At 38.4% G+C, this 23728-nt stretch overlaps 1 protein-coding gene across 4 annotated transcripts in view; it reads left to right on the top strand.

Moving 5' to 3' along the window:
• Positions 1-23728, top strand: part of CRYBG3 (crystallin beta-gamma domain containing 3) — a 111864-nt gene that overhangs the window by 56604 nt on the left and 31532 nt on the right. For all 4 annotated transcript variants that reach the window (XR_014263067.1, XR_014263068.1, XM_082460249.1 and 1 more), the window contains exons 12-17: positions 2965-3091; positions 10843-10985; positions 11091-11217; positions 12133-12165; positions 17631-17743; positions 22131-22257. Coding sequence is in view for 2 of the 4 variants with exons in the window: in XM_082460249.1 (XP_082316375.1) it covers positions 2965-3091; positions 10843-10985; positions 11091-11217; positions 12133-12165; positions 17631-17743; positions 22131-22257 (670 nt within the window). In the remaining 2 variants the exon portion in view is untranslated. The remainder of the gene's footprint in view (positions 1-2964; positions 3092-10842; positions 10986-11090; positions 11218-12132; positions 12166-17630; positions 17744-22130; positions 22258-23728) is intronic.

Below are 23728 nucleotides of genomic sequence, written 5' to 3'. Positions count from 1 at the left end.
AAACCCAAGTGTAACCATCATGCTACTATCCCAGTGTCAGTTGGCAGTTACTGGGGCAAGAACCCCAGAAAATCTATGACTGCACCTGGGATGTGCCGCTGTATTTGTATCCTGGCAGGTAAAACCATAGAGAAGAAGCCTTCCTCATAGCTTATTTGCCATTGTCAACTCAGTGCTAGGATTCCTTCAGACACATTGTGTTAGTCTCTCTGTTGATAGGTTGGATTGTTTGGAATGATGGTTTATTTTAATTTAAACATCGATATCTCTTATTATTTGCAGTAATAACATCATATAACTTGTTCATGCTATTCTAGGAAAAGATGCTACTCAAATATTTTATTCATAGAAGTTAAATAACTTGTTTAAGATCAGTCAAGGGTCTACATTTAGAGACTTAACCTTTGTAATTTCTGACAATAAATCAAACAATGGCCACACTAGCCAAAATGGAAATATAAGAGAGTATGCAATGCGTTGTCATGTCCATAATTGGTCTTGTTACCGACCAGCGTTCTTGGTCTCTTTAATCAATACGAGGCAGACAAGAAATTCAGGCAAGACTTCACTGGGGCCCCCGCTGTAGCAGCGGGGAGAGAGAACAAACAACAGATTTCCTTGCTTGCTCACTCCCTGAGTGGGTGGTGAGCTTGTTCCTTATATGGGGTGAAGGTAAGGGTGTGTCCAGGGGTCGAGCCGGAGGGGTGGCTTAGGTAGTTTGCGCACCCCTTAGGTGGTGTTGTGTGCAGGGGGCATGGGCAGTACCCTGCCTTTGCTCCCCAGCCCCCTGCCTTTGCTCCAGGCACTTCAAAAGTGGCAGTTGGATTTTTTGGTCTCTTTGTATCTTTTGTCCAGAATTTGCCCCAACTGCACATGTACTCAGTTATTTTTAGTCCCATATAGTTTCTCTGTATTTTGTTGCTCCAGGAGAGGTTTGTTCAGGTGCAAGCATTGCAGCACTGCAGCAAAGGGTCCCAGGTTCCAGCCTGTCTCAGTCTGACGTATTAGTAATCAGCTAATTCCTTATCTTTGAATTTTAAAAATTTATTAGAGGCTTGAAAAGCACATCTCTTTTAGATAAACAAATTTTTATAGTGTTGTATTTAGTTGCAGTGTTCTCTGTTCTGTGGACACACATGCTGCTCCTTGTTAATCCTGCTATAAAATATTTTTTGCCTTTTCTTTCCTTTAGTATCTGAATGGTTTTATCATTAACTATATAGTGATTTGCATTGTTATTTTCTAAGTGTATTTGCAGTTATTTTATAAAAATCTCAAAATATTATGGCTGGTAAAACAGTATACACACTTTCATTTTTTATATGACACCTGCAGGAGAAAAATGTGATGTCCTAATTTAAAGATGAACAGCTGACTTCGTTATTTTTTCACTATTTCTACTATTTTTTTGTTTTGTTTCATTATTTTCACTTTTAACTTTTGAACTTTATCTGTAAGTAATAGGAACTCTTCCTCACCTCTGTCTTGTCTCGAGGAATCTAGGGAAAGTGAGGTTGATGTGTCTTAATTTTTCTCAGATAACATCTATTTTTAAATATCCCAGATAGATATATAAATTGAATACTAATCAAAACTTAACCTATTGAGAAAAGCTGGGCAGAAGATTTTTGAACTGTCACTATGTAATAATTACTGATCTGTCCTTTAATATTAGATCTTCTATATCATATTATTTTTCCCATTCAGGTGTATTAAAAGCATGTTTCGAATAGCCACATTTATATAAACTTAGAATTTGAAAGTTCTCTTGTGAAATTTATTTTCACATAATAGTTTAAGAATAAAATAATGTTAGTTTCTTTATATGTTACAAATTAACGAAGATGTATAAAATGTTTTTTCCAACTCATGTGGACCCTTTCCCTGCCATATGCACTAAGGAAATTGGAGACAGGTTCATGATTACTGAGTGGCTACTGTTATTTTTGTACCCTATGAAAACGGTTCTTTGGAATATTTTTTGTATCTTCCCCAATAATCGTAGTCAGCCCTACCTGGCTTCATTTTGTCAAGCTCCAGAATTCAGAGGTCCCCAACCCAGGAGCCCAAAATAGTCACCCTTGAAATCTGCCCCATTGGAGGGGGTCCCACTCTAGTTACACAGTGCCAGCTGAAGGCAGATTTAAGCAGGTCAACGTGTGTTTTGAACCATCTATGCCCACATTGCGTTAGCTACTATGGATTGCTCCAAATAAAGGTAAGTTTCCTGGAGGACTAATGACTAATGGTGTTTATCAGTGTTCTGTACTGATAATTTTAGAAGTCAAGAAACGTGTGTCCCTGGAAAGACTGCCACAGTGCTTCCAGTTTCCATTATCACCACTGATAAACTAGTGGGAGCAACATTTCCTACCCATATGTATTTACAGAAGTCTTTGTATATATTTAGGCCATGAGGGCTAATACCAGCCCAGTTGCATTTCCCAGTTCTTGCTTGCTAAACCCACCTGTAATGTGTTTCAGATCTGAAGCTGGTGACAGGTTCCTTTGATTTAAACCCTAAATAAATATTTAATATAGTAATCATTCTGTGGTTCCAGCAGGGCTTAATCAGAAAAATAAGACTGATTATCTTTGAATCTCAATGTGGGCTTGCAATATTTCTCATTGGCTATATGTGCTTTCCATTATTTTTTACTCGGCAAACTATTCTCCGACCACGTTGAGATGTGGTATCCGGTCATGCCACAAACATTTAATGAGATTTTCTCTGTTGCAATTCTACAACAGTTAACCTTTTGTTGGGAAAAGCCTCCAGACTATAAAAACTATTGATCCATGAGGCATACACCATTTGTTTGTCTTTATAAATGGTAGCAAAATAAATGTGTTGCTTTTTAAAATATGGTGATGTGCGACTAGGTGCTTTATTATGATTTTCTCTCTTTCTTTCTTGACTGCAGTTTTATTAATGACTCAGTTGGATGTCCTCTGTATTTCTAGGTGGGTTGCCTATGAAAAAGAACATTTTAAAGGCCAGCAATTCTTGCTTGAAGAAGGAGATTTTGAAGACAGTAGTGCCTGTGGGGCATTAAGTGGTTCCATCTTGTCTTTCCGGTACTTACAAGCTGTGAGTTAGCCTCTTTGTTCTTAATTTTCTATTTTTTTTTTAGCTTTCCATGAAAACTGGATATGACCTCTGGTAGAACATAAGATTATAAAATGTTTCTAATACCTGAGAGCATTAAACTGAACGGCTTATGTGACTTGCATGCCTTTCTTAACTGCCATGATTAATATAGAATATTTATGTTTAGTTCTCACCCATTGATTCCATAATCGTTTTTGACCACCTGCTTTGTTAGAGGTATTGTGTCAGGTGCTGGAGATATGGTGGCCAGAGACTCAGTCCCTGGCTTCGCAGAGCAGGCAGTCTGATAGGGTAGATCGCACCTATATAAATGTTTGCTATTGTTTGACTACGACTGGATTAAGCACAAAGTACTCAGGATACCCAGAGAAAGGTCAAGTACTTCCCCTTGGAAGTAGAGAGGAAAAGAGGGCAGCTGAGTTGAAATTTCAAGTTTGAGAGTTAGCCGAGTGAAGAAATTTTGGGACAGGGTGAAGAGGAAAGACAGGTGTTTTCGCAAGAGGTTAACATATAAAAAGGCAAGGATGTAAGCCAGTGGTTCTCAGCTGGGGGTGATTTTACCTAGGGGGCGTTTGGCCGTGTCTGGAGACATTTTGGACTGTTATGACTTTGGGGTGGGGGTTGGTATGGCATGCTCCTGACATCTAGCGGGTAGAGGCCAGGGAAGCTGCTAAACCCCTGCAGTTCACTGAACAGCCCCCCACAACAAAGAATCATCAGCCTAAAATGCTAATAGTGCTGAGGTTGAGAAACCCTCATGTCAGTAACCTGGTGTGTTCTGGAAATGCAGCAAAATCAGGATATTAGGCAGAACTTTGGGAAGATGAATCCAGAGCCAGATAACGAAGGGCCTTATGTGCCATGTTGAGGAGTTCACACTTTTTTTCTTGACCTTCTTGGCATGAGGTGAAGAAGGTAAGTAAGCCTGGAGGCAGGAGGTCTAGAATGTTCCAGGACTCCAGGCGGAAGCTGATAAAGGCACAGGGAAGAGAAGATAGATGTTAGAGAGTTCTGCAGGATATCAGGGCTTATCAAATGTTGCTCATTTTTCTGACCAGCTCTGGAGACTTTTTTAGTGTGTTCAGAGGGGCATGTTTTCTCATAATTCAGGAGTTATACCACTGCAGTGTATTTCCAAAATAATCTTTACCCATATAAACTCTAAACTATCTGGCATGGCCTCCAAAGCCTCCTTTAGAAGGAATTGATAATGAAGTGAAGGGTGATTATTGGGTCCACGTGGGGTTTGCATGCGCACAGGGGTTATGTGCTCTGTTCCTTAAGTTTCTGTCTGCCGGGGGCCACCAACACCACTGTTGCAAACCCTCACCTGGTCGGGCATGAGGAGCCCGAATGGGAGAGAAGAAGCACAGGGAACAGGAGAGCTTTTTTTTTTTTTCCATGAATGATCCTTGTTAGTAAGAAAGTGAGTTGGAAACCGGTTCTACCGAAAAGAAATGTAGCACAGTCCACTGAAGATTGGGCACTGAGTTTGCATGAGCAATGGATAGATAGCTTTTGAGGTATTTAGTTCACAATTCTAATGTACAAGGGCCATGGGTTTTCTCTACATAGCTACTCCTTACTTGAGCACTAAAAGGCAAGCCAGACAAAACATGATACAGCCTTTTTTTTCTTTTAGGTCATTGTGACCACATGCGTTGAGGAAGCTAAGGGTTGTGATGCAAAGCATCTTCCACCAAGTATTGAGTAATTTTTAAAATTTTCCCTCCTGATTTAAAAAGAAGAGTTGGGTGGAAGTGTTGCTCCTAGAAATGTTCAGCAGTGAATATGATGGTATCTTCCAAAGATGACCGTGACTAAAACAAAAACCAAAACCCCAAGATTTCACTAGTTGAACTCTCCCAATAGTAGAAAATGTAAAAATAAAACATACTGTATAACTATGTAGCTAAAAATTTAGGAGATATTTGATATAGACAGTCTGATAAAATACATTGGAAAAATTAGCAGAGATTGGCATGTCAATTACCTCTGCAAACAAAAGTTTTGGGTATTTACAAAAATGATGACACAGTTTTTGTACGAATAAGTAAGACTTTCCTTCAAAGAAAATCTTTTTAAATTAGATTTTTTAAAAATTAGGACTATGGGGCTTCCCTGGTGGCGCAGTGGTTAAGAATCCACCTGCCAATGGAGGGGACACGGGTTCGAGCCCTGGTCGGGGAAGATCCCACAGACTGCGGAGCAACTAAGCCCGTGCGCCACAACTGTTGAAGCCTGCGCCCCTAGAGCCCGTGCTCCGCAACAAGAGAAGCCACCGCAATGAGAAACCCACACACCACGATGAAGAGTAGCCCCTGCTCGCCGCAGCTAGAGAAAGCCCACGCGCAGCAACGAAGACCCAACACAACCAAAAAAAAAAAAAAAATTAGGACTAGTTTACCTTGTAAAGATGTTAGCATAATCCTCATTATAATAATCCTAACATTTTCAGGTACTTATTAATGACTTTACATGCATACTTGCACTTAATCTTCACAAAAATGAAGAGATAGAGGCTCACGATTCCCATATTATAGATACAGAAACTGAGGATCTAAGATGTTCAGTACTGTGCCCGAGTGTAGAGCTGTGATTTGAGGGGCAAGTTTGTCTTAGTCTAGAGCCCATGTCATATTACCCATTTTCCTTTGTTTGAATGATTAGAGTAAAAAATTTAAGCACTTCAAGAGTAGAAAGCTGGAATCTCATTCAGCCAAAGGATTATTAGCATTGCATTTGTAGCTATAAATATATAGTTACTCTGCAGACTAATACACATGTATAATAAATAATTATTTACATAATTTTCAGATTATTTATATTTTAAATTTATGTTCACGAAAATGTTTTCAGATGAAATATTTTACACTCTCCAGGTATAGCATATAATTGGGGAGGAGTTCTTTTTTTAAAAACCACTTTATTGAGGTATGATTGACATGTAAAAAGCTGTACATATTTTTTGTATACAACTAAGGAGTTTGGGGATAAGTATACACCCATGAAACCATCACTACCATCAAGGCCATAGACATATCCATCTCCTCTCAGTTTCCTCGTGCCCTCTTTATAATTATTATTAATTTTTTTGTGCTATAAGACACAACATAAGATCTACCCTCTTTGAAAATTTTAAGTATATGATACAGTATTGTTAGAAATAGGATTTAAAGCTCTTGGGGTTGTCACCTATGTCAACCTATGTGATTAGCAGGCAGAGTTGATGTGAGACATCTTTTCCCCATGTAGACTCTCAGAGGTCTCTAACCTGGGAAGAGTGAAGCACTGCATTTAAGATCTAAGCTGAAATAATAGAAAATAAACAGAGGACAGATAGAAAAGTTGCATAACACAATGCAGCCTTCTAACGTCCTGGCTCTGGAACAGTCTGGATCTACGAAGGTCAGATCCTGGATATATTCCTTCGGGATAATGTGATCTGCGTCATGGATTGCTTTGGAGAGGACAACCAGAAATGTGTTTCTAATTCCAAATGAGTCAAGCAGATATATTGACTTGGAGTTGATTATTTTCTAAAGCGAAAAGGACCAGAAGGAATATAGCAGTATTTAGACTCCAGGGATTAAAGAAGGAATTTTTATTCCTTGGCTTCCTCTATAAAACTTTCTTGGGATGCTTGTTTTTCCTCAGTTTCATACTAGCCTAACTTTTGGATTTGCTTTTGTTATGATTTTCAGACTTGGGGCCTCTTTTTAGATCTCTGAAACCAGGTGGTATGCAGCAGACACTGTTATGTCTCCTAAATTAATGGATACACCAGATCTCCGCTGGTGTCTCGTATTACTCTGCCCACCCCAGGGGGTTGTAGCGTAAGAGTTCCAGGGCCCAATGAGCTGAAGGATTTTATGGAATTTAAGAATAATCAAATTATTGATCCTTAAGACTTATTTTTGGTCCTGAAGCAATGGCTCGTTAGCTTGCTGTAACAGTGGGGAGTACTGTACCTGAGACCATATTAGACTACCCAGATTTTTCATTGGATTTAAGTGCTTTAAAAATATAAAATGGAGTACAGATTTGAGGTTGTTCCATCATTATTCATCCTTCTGGAGCAACAGAGCTCCACTTAAATCTGTGTGACTTTCAAAGTTATTTAATAAATTTAAATATTATGTAATTGTGCTTATAGTTGGAATGACAGTAACCTAGTAACCTCACAGGACTTGTGTCCTGTTGCAGTCACCTCATGAGCAAGGCAGCTAGAAGTTTTGTTTTTTTGTTTTTGTTTTCTTGCATATTTTATCCCATACTTTTTACATGTGACCCTTGAGATTTAGCCCCAGATGACTGGATTTGGCTTGGAGTTAAGAGCTCTGACCAGCAGGGACACCATATTGATGGCAACTAGTCAACTGGATCAGATATTATATATTTGGTAGGTTTGAGTGAAAAATGCAGAGAGGGTCAAAGCCAGAAGCCTGGCTCAGAAACATACTTAGAAAAAGATGGAAGGCAGAAGCTACAAGGCATGAATAAACAAAAGCAGGAGATTAAGAAAGAGAACAATGTCACTTAGGAGTCTCCTGTGGCCCTTGGCCACATCTCTGGTAGCCAGAGTAGGAAGGACACAAACTCAAGCCACATGAGTAAATTTATTTGTGAACCCATGTGCTGCCAGCACTTGTACTTGGCACTGGGTCCTGTGACAGTGGGTCCCTCCTCCTCTGCTCAGCTCCCGGCTGCATCATTGCCAAATGGCCTGGGCCTTCAGCCTGCTTCCCAGCTCACCCTCCTCACTGCTGCCACTCTCCCACGACCCACACAGTAGGGTTTGTGCAAATCAGTGCTCAAGTAAAGTCCATGACACCATAACACAAGTGATTTCTCAATGAAAAGGCACAATCACAGCACATGTGCACATATCTGTGATTATCTTTGTCTTTGTCCCGTTTCACTCCAACATGACACAGTGACCCACGGTTTATGTCAACTTATCCCCACTCAATTCCTACAACCCTAACAGGGAGTAGAGAACAGTTGTAGGGGCAGAGGAGATTAAAGCAGAGATGCAGCATTCCAGAATCACCAGAGTAGGGGAGGAGGGGTCCATGTGTGAGAGCTGCTGAAGACCTGCCCATTGTCATTGGGCCTGACTTGGTCGGTGGCTGTTGATACCAATTCCTGACCAGGACCCAGATGGGCGCCTTCAGTTATCATTACCGCATTGTATTCTCACAGCCGCCTGGAGCTATTTACACACTTTCAGGTTGCAAGAAACGGAGGCATGTTCATGTTCCTTGGATGATGGAAGTTTATGTTGTCAATATAACCAGGTTTGTTGATGTGGCGCCCAGGCTGTAAAATGTCATTGGGGAGGCTTGTCCTGGAGACCTTAAGGCAAATCTCTTCTAGGATGTTGAAGCCTTGATTTAATATATGTATATTCTAGATTTGTATCTGGAAAATGGCAGATCTATATCTGTAACAAGATAGATATAGACATCTATGTGTATATGTGCACGTATATGTATATATATATATATGTGTATATGTAATAAGGGTTTAAGGGAGCTCAAAAGAGATAACAAGTGCAGGTGTTTTGAAAAGTGTTCTATTAATAAAATGAGGGATGGTGGGAGTCGTGAAGAGTAAATCCACCCTGCTCCCGTTTTTTTAAGAACCATGAGAAAGTAATGAAGGTGACAGGTGTTCTCAGCTTCCACATGTTTACTCTCAAGGAGGAACTGAGAACACGAATATGGGTTAGAAATTATTTTATAATAAACATTTCTGGTAAAAAGCCTTTATCTTTTAAAGTTTCAAATGAAATTTGACCCAGCTGTGTCAGCAGTTTTTAAATCCTTCAAACTTGACAAGTTGTAAGGGCAAGAGAATTTTTTTTTAAATGTGTTTTCTTTCTCTCCTCGTAGGTGCTTTGTTTTTATTGGACACTGTTTTGCTTGTTCATGTAAAATGAATGGTTATACTAGAAATCTTAGATAATATTTATAATAATAATAATCATAATGAGAAATTTGATAGTGTTTGAGATGTATAGAAGCTGATAACTTTTTTCCATAGGTCTAAGACTTGAGTTACAAACAACGAAATAGTAGGCAGAAAGGAAGAGTCTTTGTTTTTTGGTTTTTTAAAAAAAATATTTACTTATTTATTTACTTGGCTGTGCCAGGTCTTTAGTTACAGCACACGGGATCTTTAGCTGCGGCACGTGGGAATCTTAGTTGGGGCATGCAGGATCTAGTTCCCTGACCAGGGATTGAACCGGGGCCCCCTGCATTGGGAGTGCAAAGTTTTAGCCACTGGACCACCAGGGAAGTCCCTTTTGTTTTGTTTTTTCATTTTTTAATGCATTCTGTATTTTCCATTTAAAAATATACATATTATAAAGTTTTGAAAAAAATATAGGGTAAAATTGTTCAACTTATGGACCCAAAGATAACCACTCTTGGTGTTTTCTTTTTTTTCTTATAGTCTTTTTTTGATGAAAGTTGGGGGTTTTTTGAGAACTTGTAATCTTACCAAGTTTGTAAGTTTTCGTTTTTGTCCTACTGTTTCATCCTTACATTTATATCTGACAGTGATTAAGAGTTTAGAGTAGACAAGTAGACAGATTTGGACTCAAATTCAATCTCTGCCACTCAGTAGCTGTGATATATCAGGCAAACTACTCAATTTTGTTAGCTGTAAAATGGGAGTGATAGTAATATAATCACATTGGAAATAAGGCATGTAAAGCTCCTGGCCAGCAGTAAGTGTATGATATAATTTTTAACTGTTAGCTTGTTAAAAACTCTGCTTAGTTGTATTTATTCCATCAAGCAGTGGATGCATAAAGGTTTATGTTTGTAAATCTTTTGGACATTTACACTTTTTACAGCTTTTCACTATGATAAATAGTTCATCTTTGCATATAAATTGGCTATCATTTAGTTTTAGGAAACTTAAGAAAAAAGGAATTTCAGACTCAAACAATGTAAACAATTTCAGTCTTTTAAATATATATCTAAATTATTTTCTAAAGTAGCTGTAAAATTTATATTTCCACCAGGAATGTTCCCTGGTAAAACTGGGTTTTTAGATCTTTCTTAACTTAAAAAGTGAAATTGTATCTGTTTTAATTTGAATTTCTTTATTTTTACTAGTGAAATTATACATTTGTTTGTTTTTAACATTAATCTTTTTTGTGAATTATGGGTGCCTTTTGCTGATTGTCAAGTTGGGTCTTAGAATTTTTCTGTTATTTTTGTTTTAAATATGCTGTCTGACTATACGGAGACGTCCTCTGATTTTAATTTTTAAAAAACAATTTTTTTGTCAAGCAGATTTTATTTTTTCTGTTACATTTAAGCTCATAAAATCCTCTCCCACAATGCCCACAGTACATTGTGTGTTTACTTTCTGGTTCATATGGCTTTTGCTTTTTAGGCACAAGTGAGACTTTAGTTTCCTTTACAATTAGTGTTATATATGATAGTCTGTAAGTCCTGGCAATTTACTAACTGTTGACTAATTTCCAATTTCATAAAAATGTGTTTTCCTGATTAAAGTAAATTCAGACTTATGTTTTCCTTTAAAGTATATAGGAGTAGTGACTATTAAAATTGTTTTCAGTGCCATTTAAAATTCTTCCTGGATTTATTTGTGTGAAAATTATCCCACAAGTATGTGAAAATTGCTAAAATACAGCAATCCCTAAAACAAAATATCATTGTTCTCCTAAACTTTCCTCTTCCTCCTTTTAGAATTTCATAGAATCTTCTATCACACTGTTTGAATCTGATCTAGAAAGTGGGAAGTTTATTGACATTACAAATCAGGAAATTTCTGACTTAGAAGAAATGGGTTTTGGCAGTGAAACAAGATCCATTCACGTTAAAAGTGGCGTGTAAGTTGTCTCCTATTCTGAGAACCTAGAGCTTCTTTGGTGTTTAAAATTATTGGTTGCTCAACTCTGTGTCACCTCAGTTCTTTTTACTTTTTATCTTGCTAGATGGGTTGCCTACCAGCAGAAGTTCTTCTGTGGAGAACAATACATTTTAGAGAAAGGGAAATACAAGTGCTTTTTTGACTGGGGAGGATCAAATAATATAATCATGTCAATACGACCTATCCAACTGGTGAGTTAAATGTGAACATAACCAATGCCAGTGGCATGTAATGGCATACAATTGAACACATGGAACAGGCTTTTATAAAGTGGAGCTGTTGGGTTATTTTGTATGTATCTATAGAGAAAATGCAACAGCATATGGATTTCGGCAGATTCCATAGAGAGCTCGTAGATGGCATTAGCACCTCGATGATTAGGGCCTCTGTAATTTGATCAGTTCATTCATTCAGTAGCATTTATTTAGTGCCTTTGCTGTGTCAGACAGGACTGATCACTGGAGATGAAAGATGAATAAGACTGCCCTGTCTCAGTCTCTTAGAGAAGACAGGCATATGCACAATTGCTTATGGTATGACTAGTGAGAAGACGAAGTGTGTAGGCAGTGCTGAGGGACCAGGGGAAGGGAGAATGGAGAGCCTGGCGAGCTGGGACCATGCCTCTCCTCAAGAAGAGGGTGCATTGAGTGATGTCTTAGAGGATAAAAGCAATTTTGCCAGGAAGGGAAGTGGGGCAGAGAAAAGGCAGCTCACCAAGAGGGAATCATCTCCTCATGTGCAAAATTACGAAGTTATGAAAGAGTGTGGCCAGTGTGGTCAATAACAAACACTGCAGCACAGTAGGGTGCCCAGGAGACAGTGATGGGAAAGAGAATGTTGGCAAGTTCAGACTCTATCTTTCTAATGGACTATTGGGGCACATTTTTCTTCTAGCTATAATATGACTCAAAATGAATTAGTAATAAACATTAAAATTATTATAAGCTAATTTCGTAGGTTATTTGAGGGTCCTAACCAGTTCAAGGAACCTAGTAAATTGGTCGGACCATATATTTTTTCATTTTTCAAAGGAGATTTTCAGCACTTTCAAAGACAACTGTGATTATATGATTATAATTTTTAAAATGTTTTAATATATGTTTCAGGAACCACTTGGGATAAATGAGCCTCCACATTTGGTATGTTTAAAAATATTCTTAACTTATCATTGTTAAATTGTTTACTAAAAACGTATGCCCTTTCTCTCAAGTCTGTCCCTTTCCCTCAGATAACTTTTATGGGTCTGTATGACAGGGCAGCTTCTATCGTCCTAGGAACCTGTGAGAACAAGAGTGCCCATCTTTGTTACTGGTCATATTGGCCTGGATTTGTCACGGTTCCTTTCTTCTTCTCCTACTAGAGCTTCAGCACTGACAACTTTGGGTTCGTTTTGAACCTCTGCCACTCCTTCTTTCCTATTGCCCATCCATTCTTCAGTGTCACATTCATATTCAGCACAGTACGTTATGCTGTCTGTGGAGGAGCAGCCTTACCATGGAGAAATGGCATGCTTGTTATGTAAATGTATTTCTAATACCTAAATCCCATATTTCTTAAAAGCACTGACAAAACTGCAACCCTGCTCCTTTATTTCTAGTGTGTTAATGGTTTGAAGGATTGGGTAATACTCTGGAGCCTAAATGTTTGTTTATTATCCATTGAGGGCTAGAAATTGTGCTTATTTAGTGCTTCTAATAACTCTGTGAGGTCAGGATTTGTTCCCATTTATTAATGAGAAAGCAAAGATTTAGAATTTAAGTAAGCGTCATTTCACACAGCTAGAAGTAGCAAAAGAGGCATTTTTTTAGTATCTAATTCCAAGATTTTATGTCAAAGAAAGATATATCATGATATGAGCAGTACAACCATAAAAGAAAGGGGATGAGTTACAGTGCTTCCTCTGTCTCATTTTAAATAACAAATTTAGAAAAATTTCTTCAGAAAACCAAATACAATGATTAATTTTAAATATTTGAAATTTGCTAGTTTTCCATAACACTGAATCTTTTTCTCTGAGTGTGTATGTTTTTCGTGTTCATGTCAGTGTTTATATATTTCAAATCAGCTTAGTTTAACTGTGATTCTTTTCACAATGCTTCCAGGTTTTATTATTTTCCGATTAGCTCAGGCCTATTGGGAACATTTCCTCTCTGAATATAACTCAGTTGCTGTTCTGGAGACACTTCCTGCCAGATCTTTATTTTGAATCTTAGAAAACTCCAACTGTGGACTTTCAAAGCACTTTTCCACATGAATCAACACAACATGAGTAGATAAAGAGGTAAACTGGGATAATTCCAAACTGCACATTCTCTGAGTTTTAAGTGCAGATAAAATAATCACATTCTTTTAAGCTCTGTTTCTCCCCCTCCTACATCCCTGTTCTTTCTTATGAACTTCCTTGTTTGGGGCAGATTGCTCAGAGGATTTTCTTTATAGTATTTACAATCCAACTTGAAGAGAAAGTAAGCAGCAGCAAACACCCAGTGAAATTGGCCCTGCTTATTTTTCTCAATACAGCTCAGCCACTGCCCTGTGAAATACAGGTCTCTGACTAGCGTATGACAGCTGGATATTTGGTAACATGCAGACAAAGCCTCCTTAGTTTACCCAGTACTGAAACCCTTATTATTTCCATTGGACCAAATTTTCAGAAAGTTTTGCTTGTTTTCACTTGCCCAAATAAAAACAAACAAATCTTGGCTGATAGTCTGGTTCCATTCAGTAACTAGAAGGTATCTTCTCCTTCGCAAGTAGTTGTGACAGTCAGGTTGACAATGCAGAAGCTGTGTTCATATGGGGTAGTTAATTTCCCTATCTAAGGTATAAGGAGGAAGTTACATCTCAAGTTAAAGTCAGAGAGGGAATTCTTGTGTGCTGGTGATTTGAAAGGAAACCTCAAGCAACCTAAGAAGGGAAAAGCCAGAAGATATACGTGTGTAGAAATTAATATATAGCATAAGAGTTGTGCTAATAAAAATATTACTGCTGATGTGTAAGCATCTTATGATGATATATGTCTTTTTTGGGGACACACAACACCACCTTTTATTGAGAAGATTATTTTTTCCTGTGGCTGAAGACTGATCACCAAGTCTGATTGCCAACTCCCAATATTTGATACAATGACAGGATCATTATAGAGTTCTTCATAGTTAGCAGCTGGCATTTTATTTTTGTTTTTATTTTTTCCCAAACAAAACAAAAAACAAACAGAATGTGGATTATGTTCATAATGTCCTCATCTCTCTCTTTTAGCAAGTCCTGAATATCAGAAATCTCACTAGATTAAATCTTATAAAAGTGAGTTTCATTTCCAGAGAGGCTGTAGTCAGGCATCCATTCTCTAGAAATTCTAACCAGTTCCCCACTTTGACCCACCAAGGACCTTTCTTTCCTGGAATCTTTTAAAAGTCCATTTGCAAATATAATTAGAAGTTTAGATTTCTTTAAGTACTGAGCCTCTGTTCCATTTTATACATGATTCTAGCTGAGAAAAAGCAACTGAATATTTTCTTCTAATGGATAATTCGGCCAAATTGAATTTTAGAGCGATCACAGGATCTTTAACAGTGGTGGTTACTGTTATCATGTATGGAGGATAAGAAAACAATAGTTTTAGTCAAATATCAGTAAGATTTAAGAGCAGTAGAGGAAAACATTTTTTTGGTACTACGACCAGATCATTTTTATAGAATCCAGAGACCAGAAATACTCAGGAAGGTAGTACTTACCTAAGTAAAGAAAGCCTTCTATGAGTAAACAGGGAAGTAAAATTATTATAGAACATGTAATTGATGTGAAAACTACATAGCACTGCATTATGAGACAATGTGATGTAATGGAAGAGTGGAAACAAAACTGTTCTTTGTTTAACAGTCAGTACATTTATTTGAGGGAAGTCCAAAGGGCTGCAGAAAGTCTTGTTTAGACAGGATAGAATGTTTCTCAGAGAAATTATTTTAGCATTGGGATAAATAAAATTACGTTCAAAAATTTTTCTGATATTGTGAAATAAATTGAGAAAGCACAACTGTTGTTCAGTAATTAAGTTCTTGAGGTTTTAGTTTGTCATATTGAAGACCTACTACATCTATTTCTATATATCATAAATGAAAAGTACATAGTAAACAAAGGATTTTACAAAATTTTCATCATAAAGGGGTGATAATATCTGCTTCAAAGGGTAGTTCTAAAGAAGATAAAAGATATGTGAAAAGGCACCTTGGAAACCAGTGATACACTGTTGTTTTTTTCTTCTTCCATGCAGTTCCATTTGGTGCTGGTAGGGATTAAGCCATGCTCACATGGCACGGAGGCATGGGGATAGTTCGAAATACACTCATTTCTTGTTCATCTGACTATTCATCTGTGTTCTAAGCCACCTGTCCGAGTTGTTTTGTACATTTATTCTCCATTAACCTGGAAAGGAAACCAAAATAGTGAGTCACCCAGCTAGCTTTTCACAAGACTTATTTTCACCAAGGCACTGCCACTTAATTTCACCAAGGGTAGAAACCACAGATTAATTATTACAATTAGAAAGTGGAGAGTTGGTTTCGGGTGGTCCATCCTGAGAACATTATTATGAGAATTATTCTATTCTGAGGCATTTGTAAGGTACTCGGAATGGGGTGTTAACTTTTCTGGGGTTGGACAAATCTTGAGTGAACTGTGTATCAATACCATACCTCATTTAGGGGGTAAAGATAAACTCAGGTCAATATAATAGTCCTTTTTTTTTAATTTGGGTAAAGAGTATTTTAAATCATCAAATCAAAACAGTACTTTATGGCAGAGTGAGTGTGTGTATGTGTGTGAATTTTAGTGCTTCTGGGTGTGACGACTGAGACTGAAAAGTATAGGTGGCGGCTACATATACCATCTGCAGTCTGATTCGCTTGCATCGTCACTTGTCCAGGATTTGACATTTCACGACTTCATGGTGAAATACTGAAGTGTAAGTCTTAGGCTCAGCAATATGAATATAATTAATTCAACAAACTGGGAATACACGTAGTGAGTCAGACAGCCGTGATCTCTGTTCTCATGTGCCTTTTCTGATTCTTATTGTGAATAAAGATACTATTTGCCTGTAGGAGAAATTACTCCACATTTTTGGGAGTTAAATGCGATTTACTTTTTAGCCTCATGTTTTATAAACCTTTAAGTTAAAAAACATAGTCTGAAAAACCACTAACTAAAATATATGCTCTTATCAAGGAATCCAGGGCAGTTTGCCTGGACATGTAGAATTGTTCTTATACAGGGAATCAATCGTTCCAGAGGTTTGTATTGTTTTGGACTTGCTTTTTCTTTCTATCCCCTGTATCCACCAAAGGACCATAGTGTAGGAACTTGATGGATCACGCTTCCTTAAGGCAGGGAATCCCTTGGTGTTTTAATGCTCCAAATACAGCCTCGTTTCACATTAGGAAATAGTATTGTGCAAGCCCCGGTTGGTCAGGGGGAATGGGTTCTCTCGGCTTTCTGGTTTTGGCTTCGCTTTGATATCAGACCTAGCAAGGTCAGAGCAGGATGAGATAGCTAAGAAACAATTCCTCAGAACTCAGAGACCACCCGTCTCTAAGAGGACCCGTGGGAAAATGAAGGTGAACATCAGCTGCTCAAAGAAGCCGTGTTCTCCGTGACAGCCGTGGCAGGAGAGAGGGCGGTGCTGTAGATGATTATCATGATGCACTCTTAGCTACGACGCAGGCCTCTTGGTGCCGGGTGGATCTGGGGGCCGTGTTATTTCAAGGCTCCACTGTATTATGAAATATTTCTAGGCCTCATTCATTTTTGCTTACTTATTAGAGATCCTAGGCCACTAGTGTTGCAGATTATTATATCTCTGGTCTAAAGGGAATTATAGTTGAGACTTCATGAATTTTCCTTGACAAAAAAGGACTAAAGCAGAAATGTAGTTATATAAAGCTGTAAGCTGTGCATTTAAGGTACTCTTAAGGTAAGCGGAAATATACGGCACAGACATCTTTCTTTCTTCACCATAAATCTTCCACTAATCCCATCATTATTGTCTTCTCTGCCATCTGCTGCTATGGTCTCACAGGCACCCTCGTGCTCATTTACGGGCATGCGCTTGTGCTTTCTCCTTCTCCGTCTTATTAACTGTGGATCAAGAAGGCTTGGGGAGAGAAAGGGCATAGCCACCACACCTCATACCAATCCAAACCGCCTTCGTGTTTAGCACTAAATTGCTTCTTATTTTACACATGTAGTCTCACCACAGGGGATAATAATTGCTTGATACAATGGACAAGGACCACATTTTAGTAGAGGAGGGATTCTGATTTACTCTTATAGGTAGCATGATTTTCTAGGCCTCTGTGCCCAGCATCTGATGCAAGAGATGGATGGAAATGATAAATGAATCTTGACATTTCTGGCAAATACGTAAGGGGGAAAAAAGTGAGTTTAAGGAGAATGTCATCCTTAACATGGATTCCTTGTTAATAAATAAAACACGAGTCTAGTATTTTGCTGAATTTTTATAAGTACATGAAACGAAAGGTTTTCATTTGCTTTGTGATGGTGTCAAGCAACTGTTTTCTGTTTAATTGTTCTGTTGTTGCTGTTATAGCTCAAAGCATTCAGTAAACCAGGGTTCCAGGGTGAATGTAGAGATTTTACCAAAGAAATTTCGGATTTGACTTCATCATTCACGCCATGTTCTTTTAAAGTTCTTCGGGGTTGGTAAGTATGCTTATGGAATGATTTCTGCTGTTGTTTACATAACTAAATTTCTTTTAAATTTACAGAGATTTAACTTTATTTTTTGCGTATACAGTGAAATAAACATATTTAATCATTAGTCAACTGCTAATTTGCCTATATGATCTTTGCCCAGCTTGTATTACAAGCTACTGTGAAATAGAATGCTGATTAGCCAACTTTGGGAGCATTTTGGTGGGGTTTTTTTTCTGATTGTTATCTTAGATTATTTCCTAAATATTTTGAATGTTTATATTGTGTGTTTACTATGTAGTATAATAGAATGCTATAAAAATTAGCATTTTTGTCCAGATAAGACATTATCACTCCTAAATTTAAAAAAAAATTAAAAACTTTTTGTTTGTTTAAAGTATTCGTTGTCCCCATTTCACAGATGAGGATCCCTGATTCAGAGTTAGTTTCCCAAGGTCACACACCAAATGTCACACCCAGGATTGTTGGGCCGTTTTTTTTTTTTTTTTATTCTGTATTCTTCCAACTGTGGCAACGTACTGGACCTTTCTCACATGTATATGAGACTGTATGTGATTCTCCATTTATATTCTAACATATATTCTATGTATCATTTTTTACTGTGGTACAATATGTATAACATGAAATGTATCATTTTAGCCACTTTTAAGTGTATGTATCTTTACAGTGGCATCTCTGTATGTCAAGTTATCTACCTAATAACTCATCAAAGTCTCTTTTCTCCCTTCAAAATATCTTGGATTCATCCGTTCTCCTCCGTTTCTCTTGAACCGGTAGAGACAGGGGTCCCGTCTTCCACTTGAGGAATTTCAGCCCCCTAATGAGCCACACTCCAGTGTCATCTTTTTGGTTTTTTAATTAATTAGTCTTTTTTGGCTGCGTTGGGTCTTGGTTGCTGCACGTGGGCTTTACTCTAGTTGCGGCGAGCGGGGGCTGCTCTTTGTTGCGGTGCGTGTGCTTCTCATTGCGGTGGCTTCTTTTGTTGCGGAGCACAGGCTCTAGGCACGCAGGCTTCAGTAGTTGTGGCACACGGACTTCAGTAGTTGTGGCTCAGGGGCTCTAGAGCGCAGGCTCAGTAGTTGTGGCGCACGGGCTTAGCTGCTCCGCGGCATGTGGGATCTTCCCAGACCAGGGCTCGAACCCGTGTCCCCTGAATTGGCAGGCAGATTCTTAACCACTGCGCCACCAGGGAAGTCCCCCAGTGTCATCTTATTTCCAGTGTTTACCACAAACCAATCATAGCCCAGTTATTTGTCCCCAAATCCAGCTTAATAGTTTACTACTCTTCTTTAAATCCCAGTCACTCTCTAATACCAGTCAGATCAAGTTCAAACTCTTCCTTTTCCAGGATTTACTGTCAGTGAGTCTCATTTTCCATATCCATGCTCCATTCTATCCTTGTACTATCCTCCTTTCCTCCTGTCTTCAGGCATTTCCTCAGCTATGTGTTTTCCTCCTTACCCTCTGTACCAGGGGTCAGCAAACTTTTTCTGCAGACGGCCAGGTAGTAGATATTTTCAGTTTTGTGGGCCATACAGGCTCTGTCCCAGCCACTCAGTACTGCCACTGTAGCACCAAAGCAGCCACAGGCAATACATAAACGAATGAGCATCGCTGTGTTCCAGTCAAACTCTGTTCATGGATGTTGAGATTTGAATTGTATATAATATTCGCATATCACAAAATCTTCTTTTAATTTTTTAAAACCATTTAAAAATGCAAAAACCAGTCTTAGCTTGTGAGCTGTTGGAAAACTGGCTATGGGGTGGATTTGGCCTACATGCTGTAGTTTGCTAACCCCTGCTCTGTATCAAAGGTGGTAGGTTTCAGGTAAATCTAGCAGATGTCATTTGGTTGGCCTAAATACTATGTTTAAAAAGTTTTTTGTATCAGTACTTAAGTTTAGGATATTTTTTCAGAAGAACCTGTTTTTCACCTTCTCTTTAAAAATCAGAAGATTTGGAAACTCTGGGGAAACATTCAACTTTGGTGATTGATAATTAGCTGGTGTTGAGTAGAGGCATATGTGCTCCCCAGTGTACCATAGGATATATTGCCAATTTTTTTTCATCTGGTACACTACTCATTTCTATTACCTGCCTGACCTCCTGCAGGTACGTAAGTTCGTGAACCCTGCTTAATACTAACCTGCATATATGTTTTTAAGGTTCAGTCCATCCTCATTCCCTCTGTTAACCTTCTTGATTAACCCTAAATCAAACAGTATTTTCCCTTTCTGATTTCCTATAGCTTTTACTACTTTGAACCTCTCTGTATCTGTTACTGTTTTTATACTTACTTCCAAGAAGGATATGAAAGTTTTACAATGTGAAAACACATAAAGTAGGACACGGTTAGTTAAATAGATTATCTGCAACTCTTTAGTGAGAAATATGTATATCAAGGGCCTGAAATAGTCTTGTTCCTAGTATTTGACTCTTGAGTTTTCTTCTCTAAGAAAAAAGAAAGTATTTTGCAAGATATAGTTTAAATTTTCTGGTGAAAGGAAGCACTGGAGTTTTTTTTGTTTTTTGGAGGGAAATGTTTTTGTCCTAGACACTGAAGTCTAGGACAAATTAGTCATATGTGTTGCTTCATGTAGGAAATGTATATGTTATTTACTTATAAATATATATATAATTTATACATAGTGTACACATATTTTTCAGTGTAATGTGTGTGTGTATATATATATATATAATTTATATACACAGTTGTCCCTTGATATCTGTGAGGGATTGTTTCCAGGAGTCCCCACATATACCAAAGTCCATGGATGCTCAAGTCCCTTATATAACGTGGCTTACTACAGTCGTGCCTCTGTATCTGCAGGTAGGAAACCTGTCGATACAGGGGGCCAACTACATACAAAATGTACATCTTATTTATGTATTTTATTTAGATTTATGTGTAATTTATTAAACTATAGTTTTAATAAAAGAATACAGGAAGCATGGTGATTGTTTAAGTACCGGGGATACTTCAGAGATGAGGATTGGAGCCCAGTTCACCACTATGTAATCTTAAGCAAATTGGACCATCTCTCTGCACCCCAGTGTCCTCCTCTGTAAATGTGGGCTAATAACAGTACTTACCTCAAAGGATTCTTTTTTTTTTTTTAAAGAAATTCACGTTCTTTTATTTATTTATTTATTTATTTATTTATTTATTTATGACTGTGTTGAGTCTTCGGTTCTGTGCGAGGGCTTTCTCCATTTGCGGCAAGTGGGGACCACTCTTCATCGCGGTGCGCGGGCCTCTCACCATCGCGGCCTCTCTTGTTGCGGAGCACAGGCTCCAGAAGCGCAGGCTCAGTAATTGTGGCTCACGGGCCCAGTTGCTCCGCGGCATGTGGGATCTTCCCAGACCAGGGCTCGAACCCGTGTCCCCTGCATTGGCAGGCAGACTCTCAACCACTGCGCCACCCGGGAAGCCCTCAAAGGATTCTTATAAGGACTAAATAAATAATGCACGTAAGGGCTTAGCTGCATGCCCAAGACATTGAAAAACCTTTCAGAAATATTGGCTATAAAATGCTTATTACGTAGGAGACATGGCAGTAAATTTTGTCACAGAGCATTTCTGTGGTTATCTAAAGTTAACCTCGTATAGCTAGAGCACCGTTCTGGTGATCTTAAAATATAGAGCTAGAACTTAAACACACCAAAGCTGAAGTAGTAACAGTCAATTCATTTCTCCCTTGTGCCCCTTCTTTCCAAAATGGCACGTCTTAACCACGCTTTTGATGAGTGCTATGTTGAAGATAATTTGCTATGGAAGATTCTAAAGGGTTCATTTCTTTTTAAAAATCTCTCCGCTAGCTATCAGCTATGCAGGTGACAGGTTTTAAGTACTGTTGTGTGATTTTAGGAGTCTAGCTTCTAACTCAACCTAGACTGAAAGCAAACTCATCATTAAATAAGGAAACAAATTTTTGTTTTTCTCAAAAAGAATTTCTAATCTGTTAAAGTACTTAATAATTACTATAATTTGATCCCAGGTTTTTATACTTGAAAGCACTGAATGAAGTTAATGTCTTTAGCTTACAGCAGATGTTTTATTTCAAATTTATTTAATAGTTGGGGGAATCTTGGGCAGATCACCTAACTTTTCTACCTCACTTGTTTCTACCTCATGAAGTAATGAGTACGCAGTGAAATAATGCATGCAGAGTACCTAGTCTGGCACATGGTTAGCAGTCAGTAGGTGATAGTAGTAGCTTTTTTTTTTTTTTCCAAACCGACTCTGGGTATTTGCTGCTGACCAGCACCAGGAGTTTTATGTCCTACTCCTACCCTGACTCCCACTGCATGATGACGAGTCAAACTGCCAGCTGATGCACTTTGACTGAATGTTTCACTGCTTGTTTTTTCAGCTGGCTCCTGTATTACCAAGAGGACATTTCTAATCATCAGTGTGTGTTAGAAGAAGGGCTGTATGCTGACCTTACTTCCTGTGGCTGCCCGACATCTAGAGTCAAATCCCTCAAGCCCATTGACTATGTAAGTACTTCGCTGATGCATATTTATAAGACTTTTTCTCGTCCAGTTTAATTACCATGAATGATAACATGAAGTTGGAAGAAATAATACAGGGGAAAATATAAAAATTTAAGTAACTTGCTTGAAGATTGTAAAATTGAGATTCACTCATGAAATCCAACTAATGAAAGATTGATTTTTTTTTTTTTTTTTTTGCCACACCGTGCAGCTTGTGGGATCTTAGTTCCCTGACCAGGGATTGAACCCTGGCCCTCAGCAGTGAGAACACTGAGTCCTAACCACTGGACCACCAGGGAATTCCCAAGATTGATATTTTTCTTCTTTCTTTGTTTTTTTTTTTTTGATCAGAATGCAAAATTTAGGAAGTAGAGTAATATAGCCCTGAGCTTAAATGAATACTTTAATGACTTTGGGTGACATTGACAAAGTTACTTAGTTTTCTCATCTATAAAAGATAGTCATACTTTGTAAGGCCACTGGAATATTAATGTGATGGTGCTTGTAAAATGCCTAGCACATGGTGAGCGCTCAATAAGTATTAGCTATTAGTATCATGGCTGTAATTGGTAGAGCTGCTTAATAAAAATAATAACCTGATCATTTTATTATTCTGCTAGATAAGTCACATGACAGCTTGTCTGCTGCTTAGGTTTGCAATGTTACTTGAAGTCATGGAACACAGTTGGTATTGATTTCAAACCTTGTTTTGGGGAAACTAGGGCTTTCCTGCCTAGAGTGTGCAGACTTATCTGGGTCGCCTTGGAGGCTTACATTTATAGAGTAAGTAATTTCTCCTTCCTATCATAGTTACTCAGAATTTTAAGTGTGAGAAAAACAGGATAGCTATTCTGGGACATTCATTCCGGGTTCCTAGTTAGTGGTGTCTTTGCAGAGGAAGTAGTAAGGATCTGGAATATTTTCAAGATGTCTAGTTATGATGATTCCCTAGGAGCATTTGGTCAAAGCTGAGATTTACACAGTGATGACTAGAAGCCCTACATGGTGACAGGAGTGACTCAGTCAGACCTTTCAACCAGAGCTGACTCCAGGAGTGATGATCATACTCAGAATCTTCGATCCCAACCTCAGCAATGTAGTCTTCTTTTTTTTTTTTTTAAAGATTTATTATTTATTTTTAATTTTTAAAATTTTTGGCTGCATCAAGTCTTAGTTGTGGCAGGCGGGCTCTTTGTTGCGGCACACAGGCTTCTCTCTAGTTGTGGCGTGCAGGCTCCAGAGCTCGTGGGCTCTGTAGTTTGCAGCACGTGGGCTCTCTAGTTGAGGCGCATGAACTCAGTAGTTGTGGCTCATGGGCTTAGTTGCCCCGCGGCATGTGGGATCTTAGTTCCCTGACTAGGGATCGAACCCGTGTCCCCTGCATTGTAAGGCGGATTCTTTACCACTGGACCACCAGTGAAGTCCCAGCAATGTAGTCTTATTTCAAGGCATTCCTGGAGAGAGTATTCTTGGT

This window comes from Balaenoptera physalus (assembly GCF_965194825.1).
Source record: "Balaenoptera physalus genome assembly, chromosome: 4".
NCBI lineage: Eukaryota > Metazoa > Chordata > Mammalia > Artiodactyla > Balaenopteridae > Balaenoptera > Balaenoptera physalus.
The sequence above is the reverse complement of the archived record's forward strand: the minus strand, read 5'-3'. Positions and strand labels throughout refer to the sequence as shown.